The sequence below is a fragment of the Lolium perenne genome, chromosome 5 (genome assembly GCF_019359855.2).
Source record: "Lolium perenne isolate Kyuss_39 chromosome 5, Kyuss_2.0, whole genome shotgun sequence".
In the NCBI taxonomy this organism is placed as follows: Eukaryota; Viridiplantae; Streptophyta; class Magnoliopsida; order Poales; family Poaceae; genus Lolium; species Lolium perenne.
In genome coordinates, this window is record NC_067248.2 from 262,281,410 (window position 1) to 262,300,741 (window position 19,332).

A 19,332-nucleotide genomic window follows, 5' to 3' on the forward strand; every position below is an offset into this window, starting at 1 on the left:
GCTTCCCCCATCCATGTGTGAGTAATTCCCCCGCTGTAGGCCGAAGGGGATGGTAGGGATTGGATGAGATTGGTCATGTAATAGCATAAGATTGTTAGGGCATAGTGCCTAGTGTCCGTAATTGGTACTTTGATGATATTGTTGCAACTTGTTATGCTTAATGCTTGTCACTAGGGCCCGAGTGCCATGATCTCAGATCTGAACATGTTATTGTTTCATCATGATATTCATTGTTTTATGATCTTACCTGCAAGTTGTATACACATGTCGCTGTCCGGAACCGATGGCCCCGAAGTGACAGAAATCGGGACAACCGGAGGGGGTGGTAGTGATGTGAGGATCACATGTGTTCACGGAGTGTTAATGCTTTGCTCCGGTACTCTATTAAAAGGAGTACCTTAATATCCAGTAGATTCCCTTGAGGCCCGGCTGCCACCGGCTGGTAGGACAAAAGATGTTGTGCAAGTTTCTCATTGCGAGCACGTACGACTATAATTGGAACACATGCCTATTGATTGCTTTGTACTTGGACACCGTTTTATTATTATCTGCAAATGCCCTGCTATGATTGTTACATGAGTTTCTCTCATCCATGCAACGCCCGTTATCCGTCCCCGTGCCTACAGTATTTTAATCCTGCTGTTTACTATAATCACTACTGCTGTCTCATTACTCTGCTGTTATTTCACTACTGCTACTGCTATAAAACTGTTACTACTGATAAACCCTTGCGAGCAAGTCTGTTTCCAGGTGCAGCTGAATTGACAACTCCGCTGTTAAGGCTTCCAAGTGTTCTTTGTCTCCCCTTGTGTCGAATCAATAAATTGGATTATACTACCCGCGAAGACTGCTGCGATCCCCTATACTTGTGGGTTATCATTAACACAAGTGTTTGCTTCTGAGATGGAAGGAAATAGGTAAACTGACTCAACATAAAAGTAGAAGAAAGGCTCTTCGCAGAGGGAAGCATGGATTGCTATATTTGTGCTAGAGCTTTTATTTTGAAAAAACAAGAAACAATTTTGTCAATGGTAGTAATAAAGCATATGTGTTATGTATAAGATATCTTATAAGTTGCAAGCCTCATGCATAGTATGCCAATAGTGCCCGCACCTTGTCCTAATTAGCTCGGATTACCTGGATTATCATTGCAATACATATGTTTTAACCAAGTATCACAAATGGGTACCTCTATGCCGCCTGTACAAAGGTCTAAGGAGAAAGCTCGCATTGGATTTCTCGCTTTTGATTATTCTCAACTTAGACATCCATACCGGGACAACATAGACAACAGATAATGGACTCCTCTTTAATGCATAAGCATTCAACAACAGATAATATTCTCATAAGAGATTGAAGATTGTTGTCCAAACTGAAACTTCCACCATGGATCATGGCTTCAGTTAGCGGCCCAATGTTCTTCTCTAACAATATGCATGCTCAAACCATTCAACTCATGATAAATCGCCCTTACTTCAGACAAGACTAACATGCATAGCAACTCACATGATATTCAACAAAGGTGAAATAATTGATGGCGTCCCTAGGAACATGGTTATCGCACAACAAGCAACTTATAAGAAATAAGATACATAAGTACATATTCAATACCACAATAGTTTTAAGGCTATTTTCCCATGAGCTATATATTGCAAAGACAAAGAATGGAATTTTAAAGGTAGCACTCAAGCAATTTACTTTGGAATGGCAGAGAAATACCATGTAGTAAGTAGGTATGGTGGACACAAATGACATAGTTTTTGGCTCAAGGATTTGGATGCACGAGAAGTATTCCCTCTCAATACAAGGCTTAGGCCAGCAAGGTTGTTTGAAGCAAACACAAGTATGAACCGATACAGCAAAACTCACATAAAAACATATTGTAAGCATTATAAGACTCTACACTGTCCTCCTTGTTGCTCAAACCCTTACCAGAAAATATCTAGACTTTAGAGAGACCAATCATGCAAACCAAATTTTAACAAGCTCTACAGTATTTCTTCACTAATAGGTGCAAAGTATATGATGCAAGAGCTTAAACATGAGCACAACAATTGCCAAGTATCAAATTATTCAAGACATTATACCAATTACCATATGTAGCATTTTCTGTTTCCAATCATATAACAATTAACGAAGCAGTTTCAACCTTCGCCATGAACATTAAGGATAAAGCTAAGAACATATGTATTCATATGCAACAGCGGAGCGTGTCTCTCTACCACACAATGAATGCTAGGATCCAATTTATTCAATCAAAACAAAAACAAGAACATAAAGACGCTCCAAGTAAAGCACATAAGATGTGACGGAATAAAAATATAGTTTCACTAGAGGAACCTGATAATTTGTCGATGAAGAAGGGGATGCCTTGGGCATCCCCAAGCTTAGATGCTTGAGTCTTCTTGAAATATGCAGGGGTGAACCACGGGGGCATCCCCAAGCTTAGAGCTTTCACTCTCCTTGATCATATTGTATCATCCTCCTCTCTTGATCCTTGAAAACTTCCTCCACACCAAACTCAAAACAAACTCATTAGAGGGTTAGTGCATAATCAAAAATTCACATGTTCAGAGGTGACATAATCATTCTTAACACTTCTGGACATTGCACAAAGCTACTGAAAGTTAATGGAATAAAGAAATCCATCAAACATAGCAAAACAGGCAATGCGAAATAAAAGGCAGAATCTGTCAAAACAGAACAGTCTGTAAAGACGAATTTTTCTGGGGCACCAGACTTGCTCAAATGAAAATGCTCAAATTGAATGAAAGTTGCGTACATATCTGAGTATCACTCACGTAAATTGGCAGATTTTTCTGAGTTACCTACAGAGAACACTGCCCAAATTCGTGACAGCAAGAAATCTGTTTCTGCGCAGTAATCCAAATCTAGTATGAACCTTACTATCAAAGACTTTACTTGACACAACAATGCAACAAAATAAAGATAAGGAGAGGTTGCTACAGTAGTAACAACTTCAAAGACTCAAATATAAAACAAAAGTGCAGAAGTAAAATCATGGGTTGTCTCCCATAAGCGCTTTTCTTTAACGCCTTTCAGCTAGGCGCAAAAAGTGTGTATCAAGTATTATCAAGAGACGAATCATCAACATCATAATTTGTTCTAATGATAGAATCAAAAGGTAACTTCATTCTCTTTCCAGGGAGGTGTTCCATACCTTTCTTGAGAGGAAATTGATATTTAATATTACCTTCCTTCATATCAATAATAGCACCAACAGTTCGAAGAAAAGGTCTTCCCAAAATAATGGGACAAGATGCATTGCATTCAATATCCAAGACAACAAAATCAACGGGGACAAGGTTATTGTTAACTGTAATGCGAATATTATCAATCCTCCCCAAAGGTTTCTTTGTAGAATTATCAGCAAGATTAACATCCAAATAACAATTTTTCAATGGTGGCAAGTCAAGCATATTATAGATTTTCTTAGGCATAACGGAAATACTTGCACCAAGATCACATAAAGCATTACAATCAAAATCATTGACCTTCATCTTAATGATGGGCTCCCAACAATCTTCTAATTTCCTAGGAATAGAAGTCTCAAGTTTTAATTTATCTTCTCTAGCTTTTATGAGAGCATTTGTAATATGTTTTGTAAAGGCCAAATTTATAGCACTAGCATTAGGACTTTTAGCAAGTTTTTGTAAGAACTTTATAACTTCAGAGATGTCACAATCATAAAAATCTAAACCATTATGATCTAAAGCAATGGGATCATTATCCCCAATATTTTGAAAAATTTCAGCAGTTTTATCACAAGCGATTCAATAGCTTTAGCAGCTTTGTGCGCTTTTTCACGCTTTGCAATAGGAGTAGAAACATTGCCAACACCAATTATTTTACCATTGATAGTAGGAGGTGTAGCAACATGTGAAGCATCAACATTACTAGCGGTGGTAATAGTCCAGACTTTAGCTACATTATCATCTTTAGCATTTTCTTCTTTTTCCCACCTAGCACGCAATTCGGTCATCAATCTAATATTCTCATTAATTCGAACTTGGATGGCATTTGCTGTAGCAAATGACTTAATATCTTTATTTTCATTAGGCATAACTTTTGATTTAAAAGATCAACATCAGCAGCAAGACTATCGACTTTAGAAGCAAGAATATCAATTTTACCAAGCTTTTCTTCAACAGATTTGTTAAAAGCGGTTTGTGTACTAATAAATTCTTTAAGCATGACTTCAAGATCAGAGGGTGCATTCCTATTATTGTTGTAAGAATTACCATAACCATTACTATTATGAGAAGGATATGGCCTATAGTTGTTACTAGAATTGTTCCGATAAGCATTGTTGTTGAAATTATTATTTTTAATGAATTTCACATCAACATGTTCTTCTTGAGCAACCAATGAAGCTAACGGAACATTATTAGGATCAACATTAGATCTACCATTCACAAACATAGACATAATAGCATCAATCTTATCACTCAAGGAGGAGGTTTCTTCGACAGAATTTACCTTCTTACCTTGTGGAGCCCTTTCCGTGTGCCATCCAGAGTAATTAATTGTCATATTATCAAGAAGCTTTGTTGCGGCGCCTAGAGTGATGGACATAAAAGTACCTCCAGCAGCTGAATCCAATAGGTTCCGCGAAGAAAAATTCAATCCTGCATAAAAGGTTTGGATGATCATCTAAGTAGTCAGTCCATGGGTAGGGCAATTTTTAACCAAAGATTTCATTCTTTCCCATGCTTGAGCAACATGCTCATTATCCAATTGCTTAAAATTCATTATGCTACTTCTTAAAGATATAATTTTAGCAGGAGGATAATATCTACCAATGAAAGCATCCTTACATTTAGTCCATGAATCAATACTATTCTTAGGCAAAGATAGCAACCAATCTTTAGCTCTTCCTCTTAAGGAGAAAGGAAACAATTTTAATTTTATAATGTCACCATCTACATCCTTATACTTTTGCATTTCACAAAGTTCAACAAAATTATTAAGATGTGCAGCAGCATCATCAGAACTAACACCAGAAAATTGCTCTCTCATAACAAGATTCAGTAAAGCAGGTTTAATTTCAAAAAATTCTGCTGTAGTAGCAGGTGGAGCAATAGGTGTGCATAAGAAATCATTATTATTTGTGCTAGCGAAGTCACACAACTTAGTATTTTCAGGAGTACCCATTTTAGCAATAGTAAATAAAGTAACTAGATAAAGTAAAAACAAGTAACTATTTTTTTGTGTTTTTTAATATAGAGAACGCAAACAAGATAGTAAATAAAGTAAATGCAAGTAACAAATTTTTTTGTATTTTGATATAATGCAGCAAACAAAGCAGTAAATAAAATAAAGCAAGACAAAAACAAAGTAAAGAGATTGGAAGTGGAGACTCCCCTTGCAGCGTGTCTTGATCTCCCCGGCAACGACGCCAGAAAAAGCGCTGCTTGTGACGGTAAAGCACACGTCCGTTGGAAACCCCAAGAGGAAGGTGTGATGCGTACAGCGGCGAGTTTTCCCTCAGAAAGAAACCAAGGTTATCGAACCAGTAGGAGTCAAGAATCACGTTGAAGGTTGATGGTGGCGGAGTGTATTGCGGCGCAACACCAGGGATTCCGACGCCAACGTGAAACCTACACAATACAACCAAAATACTTTGCCCCAACTTAACAGTGAGGTTGTCAATCTCACCGGCTTGTTGTAACAAAGGATTAGATGTATAGTGTGGATGATGATGTTTGCAAAGAACAGTAGAACAATGTTTGTAGTAGATTGTATTCGATGTAAAAGAATGGACCGAGATCCACAATTCACTAGTGGTGTCTCTCCGACAAGAATAAGCATGTTGGGTGAACAAATTACAGTTGGGCAATTGACAAATAAAGATGGCATGACAATGCACATACATGTTATGATGAGTAGTGTGAAATTCAATTGGACATTACGACAAAGTACATAGACTGCTATCCAGCATGCATCTAAGCCTAAAAAGTCCACCTTCAGGTTAGCGTCCGCACCCCTTCCAGTATTAAGTTGCAATCAATAAACAATTGCATTAAGTATGGTGCGTAATGTAATCAACACAAATATCCTTAGACAAAGTATTGATGTTTTATCCCTAGTGGCAACATCACATCCACAACCTTAGAACTTTCTCACATCGTCCTGCATTTAATGGAGGCATGAACCCACTATCGAGCATAAATACTCCCTCTTGGAGTTACAAGTAACGACTTGGCCAGAGCCTCTACTAGCAACGGAGAGCATGCAAGATCTTAAACAGCACATATATGATAGATTGATAATCAACATAACATAGTATTCCATATTCATCGGATCCCAACAAATGCAATATGTAGCATTACAAATAGATGATCTTGATCATGATAGGCAGCTCACAAGATCTAACAATGATAGCACAATGAGGAGAAGACGACCATCTAGCTACTGCTATGGACCCATAGTCCAGGGGTGAACTACTCACACATCAATCCGGAGGCGATCATGGCGATGAAGAGTCCTCCGGGAGATGATTCCCCTCTCCGGCAGGGTGCCGGAGGCGATCTCCTGAATCCCCCGAGATGGGATTGGCGGCGGCGGCGTCTCTGGAAGGTTTTCCGTATCGTGGCTCTCGGTACTGGGGTTTTCGCGACGAAGGCTTTAAGTAGGCGGAAGGGTAGGTCAGGGGGCGTCACGAGGGCCCCACACGCCAGGGCGGCGCGGCCCCAGCCCTGGCCGCGCGGCCCTAGTGTGGCGGCGCCTCGTGGCCCCACTTCGTATCTCCTCCGGTATTCTGGAAGCTTCGTGGAAAAATAAGACCCTGGGCGTTGATTTCGTCCAATTCCGAGAATATTTCCTTACTATGATTTCTGAAACCAAAAACAGCAGAAAACAACAACTGGCTCTTCGGCATCTTGTCAATAGGTTAGTGCCGGAAAATGCATAAATATGACATAAAGTGTGTATAAAACATGTGGGTATCATCAATAAAGTAGCATGGAACATAAGAAATTATAGATACGTTTGAGACGTATCACCCATCCTCTAGTTTTATCCATCCGGAGAACTGCATGCACGACCGTTCGAAGAGCAGGTTTCTGAAACACCATCCGTCGAGATCTTGCACCGTGAGTCAGGCAATAAAGTTTTTGGCTAGCGTCTCGGCGCGACTGCTCGCTGTTGCTTGTGTTTTTTCTTCATCGGTCCGTCTACTTCTTCGATTGACCTGTCGTCTCCGATAACATCATGGGCGGCATCAACAATGGCCACGTGATATGCTTTCGGTAAACTCATTCAGAAATTTAAAAAAATGGCAAAATTGTATTTTATAAGAAGAAAAATATGGAAAATTATAAGTAGCTTTTTAATACATCTTTTGTTGCTACGCTTTTTTTAAAATTAAGAATAAAATCACGCGAACCCAGCCTCACTGTCCACTCGTTCAGTCCTGTGCCTCTTCCCCGTCCGTGCCGTACCTCTGTTTCTCTCCCCTTTTCCTCCGGCTGACGCATACCAATCCGACCCCTAGCCGCGGCGGCTCTGAATCCGGCGACCGCCGGCGTGCCGCACCTCACCACCAGCTACAGCCGCCAAAGCCTCAACCCCGCCCCGCCCCGCCGCTCCCCTAACACCCCTTTTCCCCATAGATCGTTCCCGGCCGTCTCCACCCCGCCCCGGAATCTCTGCCCAATCGTGTCTCAAGGTAAGAGCCTGCTTGTTCGGTTCCAGCGATCTCCGGGCGCGCCCCATCTAGATCCACCCGCCCCCGCGCTAAAGAATATTCTGATTCCTTAGCGTTACAGGATGTTTTCCCTTTTGAGCTCCATTATCATAGTCGAAATTTTCTGATTCATCCTCTCCTCTCTGTTTGGTTGCGTTTGACAGGGTCAGATCAGGCTCGTGGTCATCCAGTAAGCAGGGAAGATGCAGGTCAGCAGCACCCACAGTCTAGTTTCAGCATTCAGTAGCTTATATCTTGCATACGTAGTAACTTGACATGACCAAGTATGTTAGGCGGTGAATTTAGACACATTGAATGAATGGTTTAGGCCAGGGGTGTTCACAACTGGGTTGGCCTCAACCTGGCTGCCAACCTTGTTATTTCTAGTTAGTACACGGTGCCGAAATTAGTGCTCTGTTTTTTTTTTTGGGACTTAGAACACCTTTAGGGCTTGTTTGGTACTAGAGTTTTAGTGGGGATTAGCCAGGATAATCCGCTCCAAACTTCAAATCCCCACTTATCCCCAATACATGTTTGGTGCTAGAGTATTGGGTGAATCTCTGCTGTCACCGTATTATCCCCACTAATTCCCACTAAAACACTAGTACCAAACAAGGTCTTAACAGTTTAAGATAGTTTCAGCAAAACCGGATCCGTAAACCCCCAATTTATGTACTTTTTTGTTTGTTTCTGTATCGATAATATCTCCATGCTATGTTTAGTACTACTATCACATATCCTGATTGGACAGGGAGTGGGTTGGTCGCTGATTGGCCAGTCTTTCTAGCCACCGTAAATCGCTTCATTTTACAGTCTTGTGAATGTTTCCAAGACATGGATGATCTAACTTGATTATACTTCATTAACAATGCTAGTGGTGATCACTTGGAAGATTATGTCTATCATGGCTGATGGCACGCTAATCAACTGGCAGACCAGCACCTTGTGTCCAATCACCAACTAGCCAGGGCTACAAGGGATAAGTTGGCTAGGTAGAGGGCTAGAGGGTATTGCTGCCTAGTGACTAGATACAGACTTGGCAGGCTATGCAGCTGCTTTATATAACAAATTTAGTACCGATTTCAACAGCAACAATCAGAACTATCGTGTCTTGGTTTAGAGGATGTTATGTGCTTCCAGTTGTTCTCAGTTAACCACCTTCTGGGTTTTTAAGCATGCAATGCAAACACTCTGAAAGTGTCTTCTATCCATAGGCATCTAGGGCTCGGCTCTTCAAGGAGTACAAGGAGGTGCAGCGAGAAAAGTCAGCTGACCCAGATATCCAATTAATCTGCGATGATTCCAACATATTCAAGTGGACTGCTATAATCAAGGTGTTTATTTCTACCTCAAGGTGATGCAGGAACAAGCATTATCAGCTTTATACTGATGCTGGTTCTTACTGTATATGTTGTTAGGGACCATCGGAGACGCCTTTTGAAGGTGGTGTATTTCAACTTGCATTCTCAATTCCTGAGCAGTATCCTCTACTGCCTCCACAAGTCCGCTTCCTGACCAAAATTTTCCACCCAAATGTTCACTTCAAGGTTACTTCTACATTGCCTTCTTTCAGTTACACTCTTTTTCTAAGGCATATGAATTTGAGTTTTTGATCTTGTCGCAGTTAGGTGAAATACTGATCTTGGTCCCTTTTATTGAATTTTCCCGTGACAAACTGAATGCATGTTCTGCAAATACAATCTCGTTTGATACCATTCCTTGCTTTGTTCATATTGTTGAGATATCCTGCACCACATAAAGACACTATGCGCTCATTTGTGCGAACACAGTACTCCTACCTATTGTAAAACCCAAAAGTATGCGGCATTTTCTGTTTTCTCAATTTTCCTTTTATTGTTTATGTTTCTAGACAGGTGAAATATGCCTGGATATATTGAAGAATGCATGGAGCCCTGCGTGGACCCTACAATCTGTTTGCAGAGCCATTATTGCTTTGATGGCCCATCCGGAAGCGGATAGCCCACTTAACTGTGACTCAGGTAGCTTCATATCATACTCATGAATTCCTTCTTACCGCATTACTCATTATTTTCTGCTGCTGAGATGATTGGTGTTTATGTTCTCACTGTACCTCAAGCTATAATGCATGAAAACATCGTTGCCTTCAAGGATCCAGCTTCTTCATGATGTGGCTATTTGGCCTCTAGACTGAGGTGGTAGATATTAGGTTTCAAAATATTACCAACTTTTAACACATCTGGTATGCGAGGCAACATTTGGAATTTAGGTACCGGTAGGCCGTTGCTCTAATAAAGCCCCTTTATATTTGATATAAGGATATTAAGTATGCAGAGATAAATGTTAAGAAACTATCCTCATGATTGCCTTAACATGACGCCCATGACATGAATAATCTGTGGCTTGGTGTCAGCTTTACTGTTAGTCTGCCCTCGGTACTGAGTTTAAACACATACAAAGTGGAAGTGATAATTCTGCTTGCACAACTCTTAATGTTTAAAGCACTAGTGTTTTAGATTTTCTAAAATCATTTTTTGCTAATTCTGTATGCTGCTTATAGCAACATGTCATAATATTGATTTAATTGCATCATAATGCAGTTTCTGACCTTTTTTTTTCTGCAATCATAGGCAACCTCCTGCGCTCAGGCGATATCAGAGGCTACCAGTCCATGGCGAGGATGTATACTAGGCTAGCTGCCATGCCAAAGAAAGAGTAATTTGCAGTGTTGCAAAAGTAAACTGGAGCAGTGGAGGTGGCTGATTCATGTATCACTCCTAAATTGTCAGGTGTAACTCATTGATTTCTCTGTATGAACTCGTGCCTGTTTTCTTACCGGCCTCGTCTATGCATATATGTCAACTGTGGGCTAAAAACGATGAAAACATAAATGCTTGATTTGTATGATGTAATAATTCTAACAGAGATTTGGTAGTACTATGGATCCAGTGCTGCATCTTTCAGTTGGTTCGACCCTTACTGTTTGTATTATACTGGCTCCCCAAGAGTTCTGGTGATGCATCTGCGAAGCATGCAAAATATAGAAGTTACAAAATAGAGAATCCAGTTGAGTCTACCAATAAGTCGGAGTGAAGCAACCGTTGTGACAAATTCGAAGTCATATCAAGATAGTTCTCTGACATCATAAGAAAATAAATCAATGTAGGCATCATAAGTAAATAGAACATTGTAAAGCACATTCTTGCAAAAATCAACCAAGTCTTAACGGGTAACGATTTATATCTAAACAAATTGCACGGTTACTACATAGAGCTAGGCGTTTCTCTCGATCAGATGTATAATCTCAACTGAAGTGGAGTAGAAAGTTAGGGAACACCATTACTACATAGAGCAAGGCGTTTCTCTCGATCAGATGTATAATCTCAATTGAAATGGAGTAGAAAGTTAGGGAAAACAAATGCATGATCCAACAATCTCAACTAAAATGCATGTAGCTATTATTGTGAAAACTTATCAGCTATTCCATCCGTTCTGGGTCGATTTTCCTATGTTGGAAGAAAGCCTCCGAAAGGGGTGATTCTAGGTCTAAATCCTGGCCAGCACGCCATAACAGCTCGAGCTATCCACCGGCAACCAACAGGTTGTGAGCCAGTAACTCTGAGCCCGATCCTCAGGGCCAACTATTCCAATTATATTGAAAAAAAGTTTTTGATCCCCTTGCATTAGAAACATCAATGATGCCATTTTCTAGTAATTGACCCCTCGACGTGTGGTGAAAATTATGAGAAAATTATTGCGTTTCTTAATCTTCATGCTCCAACCAGCCATTAGGTCTTAAGCCATGTATTTCGAAATGTTTGGTGTTCCTTAAAAAAAGTTATGTAAGGATAAATCTATGATCACGCCACACTCTTAGGCTATGTTTTGTTAGGGCATGTACAATGGTAGAGAAGGCATGCCTTCCCTAAGACATTAGATATAAATCATTACGACCATCTCTAGCAATTAATATTAATAATTAAATTTTGGTAGGAAATTTATTGCTAAGGGAAGACATATGTGATACAATGGAGAAAATAGTCTCTCCTTATTTCGTAAGAGATGATCCCTTAGCTAAGGGAAGACAACCTTCTCTCTCTTAATTTCTCTCCTCTAACTAAGCAAAAATCTGACATGGCATCCTTAAGGGAAGCTGACATCACCTCATTGTACGTGCCCTTATTCCTCTCAGTGGGATTAGAGTGGATTGGTCTGTATTTGAGGGAATTTTAACTTGCAAGGGATTTAATCTACCCCAATTCCTTTTAGTCCCCTTCAACACTCCCTGGACCGAAAGACCCCTTTTTTTTTACAGAATATCAACACTTCATTGATTAATTAATATCAAAACACAGATAAGTTTCAGGATTACATCAAAACAAAAACAAACGGAGTTCTCACAAATATGAGCTAAAAGATGCGCCACCCTTTTCATCTTACAACCATAATGTTCGAACATTCAAGAATTGAAGCTCCTCAACACAACTTTAATGTCTGTTACAAGAGAATCCACCACTGATCGATCCTGACTGGATGAATCGATGCGCTGGACCGTGGATAGATAGTTTGACGCCAAGACAATATCAGTATAGACATGCTCCCTCTCGCAAAAGCCAGCGTCCTTCTCGTTGCCACATTCTCGACCATTTCAGGCAGCGATGCCATAAAAACCATCAGAGCATGCCACTTGGAATCGACCTACATGGTCGTGAATCACCGGATACAGATCAGGTGACATGCACCTTTTGCATGTCACCGTGTGACATGCGGCCTAAATCCAAATTTAAACATTGCGAAAAAATCTGAAAAAAATCATGCATGTTCACAACACATATTAAGATAACCCCTAAAAATTTCAGATCAAAATTCGAAACATACATCGAGAAACAAAAAAGAGAATTTTTTTGATCTGTGTCCCGAATCACCACCCCCACACCCATCCGGTTCTCATGAGGTAAAATAACCGCATCAACATTAACACAAACACAACGAGGAGTACAGGGCACACACAGTCAACTGAACTACTTTTGCAGCAAAATCGAATAATATTACCAACATAAGCTCGAATCTTGCCTGCAATATGCGCTGGATGCATTAACCCTTTCTCATTCCTGGCATCATTTCGAGCTTCCCAGATGTGGTAGCATGGAAATCAAAATTATTTTGGAGTACTATACCTTACCAATTTATTGGCTTGATGAAAAAGTTGGTGAAATCTTTTTTGGCATGCCAATGTCCCATTATAAATTTTCGTAGTTTATTTTTTTAGCCAATGTTGATCAGTTCACCAACCAAACACGTCATAATTCTTCAAGATCCCTGGGGAATCGCCACCCGGCGAGTGGACTAGATTCGGAGACAGGGAAGGAGACGAGGCATTGATGGATCGTCCCGTCCGACTTGACTCGTCGACACCAAAAGCGCTTCGTCCCCACTCGCCACGCCCTCTCTCCCTGCTCCGCTGCGCCCTCTGCTCCCCGCACCACCATTACTGCCACCACTCTCCTCGATCCTCCCACCCGCGCCGCATCCGTCCGCTAGCCGCCACTCGCCCAGCCGCCGCGCGCTCCTCCTCCTCCTCCCCCGGGGCCCGCCCACGCGGCGCCATGGACGGCGGCGCGTGGCCCGCGCGGTGGCCGCCACCGTCTCCTCCTCCTCACCCGCCGCCGCCCCCGCCGCAGCAACCCTCCGCCGCCCTCTCGCCGCCGCCGCTGCCGAGACAGGTACGCACGACGCGGCCGCCGCCCGCCCGCATTCGCTCCGGGCGAAATGGGGGATTTTTTTCGGGCTAGCGGAATGCCAGGGGTTTACGAGATGCTAACTGCCTCACTCACTCACATTCCGTTTATCGCTCGGCTCCTATGCAGATGGACGGCGCAAACCCGCGGTACCACCCGCGTCCTCTCGCCGCCGCCGCGGACAGATCGCCGCCAAACCCCGCGCCGCGGCCGGAGCGACCGCCGCCAAACTCCGCGGCAACGCCAAGCCGCACGACGCCAACGCCAACGCCGGACCGATTCCTGCTGAACCCAAACCCGTGGAGCTCACTCTCCGCCGGGCAGACCGCGAACGCGAAGCCCAAACCCGGTCCGACCACCGCCCCGCCGCTGCCCCACCCGCCCGGGGGGACCCACTACAGCCACCCCCATCCCAGCAGCCATGTGGCGGACCTCAAGGCCCTGCTCCACGGCACCAGCGCGAGCAATGCCGCCGGCGCCGCCACCGACCTCGCTCGCCCTCATTCCACTGCGGCGCCGCCGCCCGGGTACCCGCGGCACGGGCTGTCGGCTGGCAGCAGCGTCGGGCAGCAGTCGCCCTTGGGGGCGCTGTTCATGAGCAGCAAGAGCTCGAATGCGCAGGGCGCCTCGCCAGGAGAAGGCTCGGGTTCAGGGGTTGATGGTATGGTTCTGGAACTTGCAGCGAGATTAATGTCGGTCAACATGGTGTAGTGAGTCTGACGATTTCATTCGCAGGAGTGTCCCAAGGCGCCGTGCAGTTCCAGGATCCAGGTGCGCGCGCGATGCAGAAGTTGGCACCCAAACCGCCCCCTCGGCCCCGCCAGCCTGCGCTTCCCGGGGATCGTATCCGGGTCTCCTGCCTGAATGTAGGTGGGTTCAGCTGATCTGCAACCTAATTTCACTACGGGTTTGCCGTAGGGGAGGTAGTAATTTAATGGCTTGATTGTTTAGAGTAAGCAATTTTTACCCCCCCCCCCCCCCCCCCCGCGTACTATCTGGTACAGCCTCGAATGGAAATCTCCGGTTTGCTTGTAGAGCAAATGATCGCAGCATTACTGCATCGGGTCACCATGAAGAAGTTTAGAAGGTGTCCTTTGATAACTAGCTAAAAGTTTCCCAATTTATGGAGCACTCATACTGGTACAGAGGCATTAGGATTAAATACTCACAGCTGGGATATCTTTAAACACTATGTCCCCACATCAGCGTTTGGTTAGCAGTAATTTAGTGCAAATGAGAAAACTGGGATCGATTATTAGTTGGATACTTTTTCCGATCTCTTGATCCTGCTGCCAAAATTAATGTGGCGCTAAACATATATTCTTGTTTCAGTAAAGTTCTTCTGAAATTATATTGGCATTTAAACAGGTGGGGAGTTCTTCATGGGTGAAGCTGGGCTTTTTGGAATACTTTGCTCCTGTCATCAGTTGAGGATGTCTGTAGCTAAGTTCTGTGAGGTATTTCAGGATTGTTGTCCTAATTGTTGGAGTATTCAATCATCCATATGCCTGCCTTTGCGGAATTTTTCCATTTGATAGAAGTGCACATTTGTTGATGTAGCATGCAGGGGGGCCTGCTGAAAAGGCTGGTGAAATTGTCCTCATGGAAAATGGGATGAGTATTGCACATTGGTTCAAATACTGTGTAGGGGTAAGTATTAGATTATTGGATCCAGTTCAAATAAATAAATTAAAGTGTGGCTCGACCATGAATTAACAGCAAAATTTCTGGGCTATGTTGTATCACAGTGTCATGTGATTCTGTGTCCTAAGGGATGCAGAGGAATCAAATCAAACATGCGTTGGAATAATGATTGTGGTGTAAGCATACACTTCAATGTGAATTACAAAATGATTAGTCACCGATGATGCACTTTAGCAGCAATAAATAAGTGCTTTTTTTTTTATATTTTCCTCAGATATGCAGTCCAGCATTTCATGATAGTTATGAGCAACCTTTAGTCGTTTACTTCAAACATGTGCACAGAACTGCCATGACATTTTCTCCCTTTTGTTTTCATCTAGGTTGGAGCATATGTTACTGACACTAAGTGGGACTGGCCAGAATGGATGTGTATAGATTATTCTCCAGTGGGATACAAGCTGAAAACTCTCCGTACGGGAAACAGTAGTATGGAAAAAGTTGGGTTATTCAGTGGATATGGAAAAAGCACTGGACCTATGAACAGAACAAGTTACTCCAATGATCTGCACAATAAGGGTAGAGAGTGCACTACTGTTGAGAAGATGGTGAATAAACGAGATGAAACATATTGCAGGAGTGCTGATGTGTCCACATCTTTTACAAAGAATTATGCTTTACCTCAGAGTTCCGGAATAAATCTAGGGCTTGCTAAAAAACACACGGTTGATGCAGTGAACCTAAACCATTTTAGCAGGCCAACTTCAAGCCCATATTTTACAGCAAGCACGGGCGGACACTATGATGGAAATCATTTTGCACATAATTATGCAAATCTTTTGGAGAAAAACTTTGATGTCTCTTTTCGCAATCCAGCTCCAAGACCTGCAGGGGTTTTGAGCTACAATAGTAGGGTACAAAGGCCTACTTTCCCCGACAAAATACTCCAAGATAGTTTGGGCAGTGCTTCAAACACTGAATTGAAGCTTGGGCAATCATTTTATCATCAATCTCTGACTTCCCTATTTCCGTCCGTGCAGTCAACAGCAATTGATTTTCAGAAACCTCAGTCACATCTGCCACTGATAAGTCAAAGTGAGTTTGTCTCTCATTATGCTCTTCTTTCACCAATTTTCTGTCAATTGTCATTCAAGGTGGAATCTACCTGCAATAACTAGTAATCGGGCATCTGTACTTTCGTGTGTGCTTAGCCATGCAAAGATTTTTTGGGACTTTGGGTAGTGCTGAAGTGTGCAATTCATAGACATGGCAAGAAATTAATATTGATGAATAACCAAAGTAATTTACTATGTTTCAGAACACCGTAGAAGAAACATCTGATTTGATCCTTATGTGCATTGCATGTGAGCGTTTTCCCCCTTTGGTAACGCATAATAGTATAAACCTTTTGGTGCAGATCCCTGTCCAAGGCAAACAATCAAGGTCAACAGAAGTATAGGGGAGCATACTAAACTACCTCTTGGTACAGGAATTAACAAACAATCAATCGAAGTTGCTACTGGCATCAGTTGTTCTGAAGGTGGCAAGCTTACAGATGATGCAGCCAAGAATTCATTTATCTCGGTGTTTCTTTCACATCTTGAGAGAAATAGTGAAGCCATTGATGATATTCTCAACAACAGTGAGCATAACCTTCCTAAGCCTTTGGATGGTGCATATAGTTCTAATCATTCAAAAATTGCAAGTAGACAAGTTGAGCCGAGGGTTAATGGTAATAATTCCAAGTTGGCCTCTACCAGTATTCATACTAAAAGGAGTTCAGTTGGCGGATCTCTTTCAATGGCACCCAGTGGATATGTTTCAAACGTTTCACCTCTTGCAAATAGTCAGGGACCTTTAGTACATAGTGACTGCAGGTCATATGTGCTTCCTAGGCAACCTAATGCTGGGATCTCCAAAATTTGTGCAGGGGTTTTGTGTCCTACAAATTGCGGGAGTTGCAATCGTGTGGGCATATCCCATCAGAATGCACATGTGGAGACTGGGGCTCCCTGTCTCCCTGATAAATTGGTGAGTTGGTCTTGCATCTACACACATAACACATCATAAGTAAACTGTAACCACCAGCACCATAACCAAGCACCGACATGGTTGTTTATGTTTAAAAAAATATTGATGCTCCAACCATTTTGTGCAGCCCAGGGGACACGGTACTTTTGAGTGTGTAGATCACTTATGCACACACAAAAGTTTGAGAGTTTCTGAAATCATCTGCCAGTGTGCAACTTCTTGTTCTTCATCTAGGAATTTTCTACCTAGTTTTGGAATTGATCAAACAGGAAAATCAATACATCGATGCTGTTACAAAGGCCAAGAAGATGTTTCTAAACTTGGTTTTAGAGCCGGTGACTTTGGCCACCCTCATTTTTCTAATGATGGTGCTCCAATCCACAAACCTGCCATTGCAGGTGGGTTTCTTCATAAGGAATGCTGCGTTGTGATCCTTTTGTTTTCTGTTGAATGTTGCCTTGTCTTGCTTCAGTGGTATACTTTCTTACTTATTCAGGGCTAGATAAACTTTGTACATGCTCCACTTTCATGCCAAGGTCATCGTTATGTTCTAGAGAACATATGTTGCAGTCCTCTTGCCTTGAATGCCCCCTTGATGGGCTTCATTACAGAAGGTATTTTTTTATCTATTCCTTTTCTTTTCCCAAGTTCTGGTTGTCGACATTGCATCACGAATTCTTCACTATATAATTGACAAATAGTTTACTTCCATCGTGATTTTAGCAGAGTATTCGTGTTATTGGTACTATATCTTTTGCTCTGAGCAAAACTTGGATTAGGTATTACCGGATTAACCTGTTCATTTGTTGGCCTGCCTTTTCTTGTATATTTACTACACACGCACACACATGATTATATCATTTAGAAACAGAACGTGCAGAGGCTCTATGTCTTCCGTTTCCCCTTCCGGCTATGATAGCATGCATTATTTATCATGCTTTCTCACTTTTTCACTTTTTTTTTTGCATTTTACGACCAATTATATCATTTTCCTTAATGGAGAAGAGGTGTTACCACTCAGAAATGTATGCAACTCTTTCATTTATTTTAATATAGTTCTCTATAATACACTAATTCTTCTTTGTGCGTGCACCTATTCCGGTTACTCTTTATTTATTCTTTGATTACCTGCACTTATTTTTCTTATAGCAGATCAGAACAAATGTAATATATACTTGTGGTTCTTTTCTCTACCGTATGCCATATATATTTCATAACTATCAAAAAATGTGCTTGTGCCGCTACCTCCATGCTTTGCTTTCACATTCTTTTATTCATTGCAGTTCTATGGGACATACAACGAACAGTTTGACCAAATACCCTCTGCTTGATGCACTTAATAAGAAAGAAGCAGAAGTCTGTTGCTGCTCTGTAGTCCCAAAATGCTTGGCAGGTTGTGGCTTTGCAAAGCACTGCAATGGCGGAATTGACCAAAATGGTAGTAATGTACAAAATTCCAAGCATGATGCACAACTGCCTTCAAGATGCTGCACATTAGGAGAGAGTGAAAAGTTAAGATGCCAATACTCAAGCAATGATCAAACATCTTCCTTGAAAGATGTATCTAATAAAACAACAATCCAGCCTTGCATTCCTATATCGGAGAGACTGAAGAATGTATCAGAAGAATCAGTGACCAAGGTCATCTGGCCTTATATAGCTGGAAATGAGAAAAAGGGCTCCTGTAGAGGTCCTAGAGTATGTAAAGAACAACTAAAGCCTGGTTTCTCCTCTGGGTCCTCCAGCGCTGTGGTTACGAAGTTTTCAGTATCACCTGAATGGAACAATATTTCCTCATGTGTGGATAAATATGGCGTTGAACGTGAAAAACTTGTGTTTGATGAAGGATCGAGAACTGAAAAGAGTTCGTCTTCAAGCTATGTGCCTACCATTACAGGCTGTGAAAAGTCCCTAAACAGTTCCTCTAGGTTTCACTTGGACACTTCTAAAGTAAAGAGAAAATGTAATGAGATTTCTGACGGAGGTGCACTCAAAGGAAATGAGAAGAAACAACTTTCTGAAGCAACAAAGAAATCAAGAAGATTGGAGTGTGCTGCAGAACATTCAGAATCAGATGATTCTACTAGGAAAATTACTTTGCAGTCATCCCAAAATGGAGACCCTCAACCACAGAATGCGGCTAGTTCAGATTCTTGCAGGGTGTCAAAAATCAAACGAAAATATACTACCATGCAACGAAATAAGCCTGTGAAACGGCCTCACATCCCCGCAGAA

General features: G+C 42.0%; 2 protein-coding genes across 2 annotated transcripts in view; both read left to right on the plus strand.

The window, feature by feature from the left end:
* Window positions 1-7,420: 7,420 nt before the first annotated feature.
* Window positions 7,421-10,658, plus strand: LOC127302915 (protein PEROXIN-4). The gene is made up of 6 exons (XM_051333639.2): window positions 7,421-7,690; window positions 7,873-7,917; window positions 8,923-9,042; window positions 9,127-9,255; window positions 9,579-9,708; window positions 10,318-10,658. The coding sequence occupies exons 2-6, from the start codon at window positions 7,912-7,914 to the stop codon at window positions 10,404-10,406; spliced, it is 474 nt and encodes a 157-aa protein (XP_051189599.1). The 5' UTR covers window positions 7,421-7,690; window positions 7,873-7,911; the 3' UTR covers window positions 10,407-10,658.
* Window positions 10,659-13,046: 2,388 nt separating this feature from the next.
* Window positions 13,047-19,332, plus strand: part of LOC139831841 (uncharacterized) — a 6,445-nt gene continuing 159 nt past the window's right edge. Inside the window, exons 1-12 of the mRNA XM_071821188.1 lie at window positions 13,047-13,410; window positions 13,555-14,086; window positions 14,161-14,295; window positions 14,794-14,882; window positions 14,986-15,075; window positions 15,174-15,245; window positions 15,450-16,161; window positions 16,484-16,708; window positions 16,997-17,097; window positions 17,225-17,495; window positions 17,594-17,711; window positions 18,381-19,326. Coding sequence (XP_071677289.1) covers window positions 13,069-13,410; window positions 13,555-14,086; window positions 14,161-14,295; window positions 14,794-14,882; window positions 14,986-15,075; window positions 15,174-15,245; window positions 15,450-16,161; window positions 16,484-16,708; window positions 16,997-17,097; window positions 17,225-17,495; window positions 17,594-17,711; window positions 18,381-19,326 — 3,633 coding nt within the window. The 5' untranslated portion in view covers window positions 13,047-13,068. The remainder of the gene's footprint in view (window positions 13,411-13,554; window positions 14,087-14,160; window positions 14,296-14,793; window positions 14,883-14,985; window positions 15,076-15,173; window positions 15,246-15,449; window positions 16,162-16,483; window positions 16,709-16,996; window positions 17,098-17,224; window positions 17,496-17,593; window positions 17,712-18,380; window positions 19,327-19,332) is intronic.

Excerpts from the sequence above, each read along its gene's own strand:
- LOC127302915 (XM_051333639.2), top strand. Across the intron at positions 9,256-9,578 it reads ACCCAAATGTTCACTTCAAG|ACAGGTGAAATATGCCTGGA; the intron begins GTTACTTCTACA and ends TTATGTTTCTAG. Across the intron at positions 9,709-10,317 it reads CCCACTTAACTGTGACTCAG|GCAACCTCCTGCGCTCAGGC; the intron begins GTAGCTTCATAT and ends CTGCAATCATAG.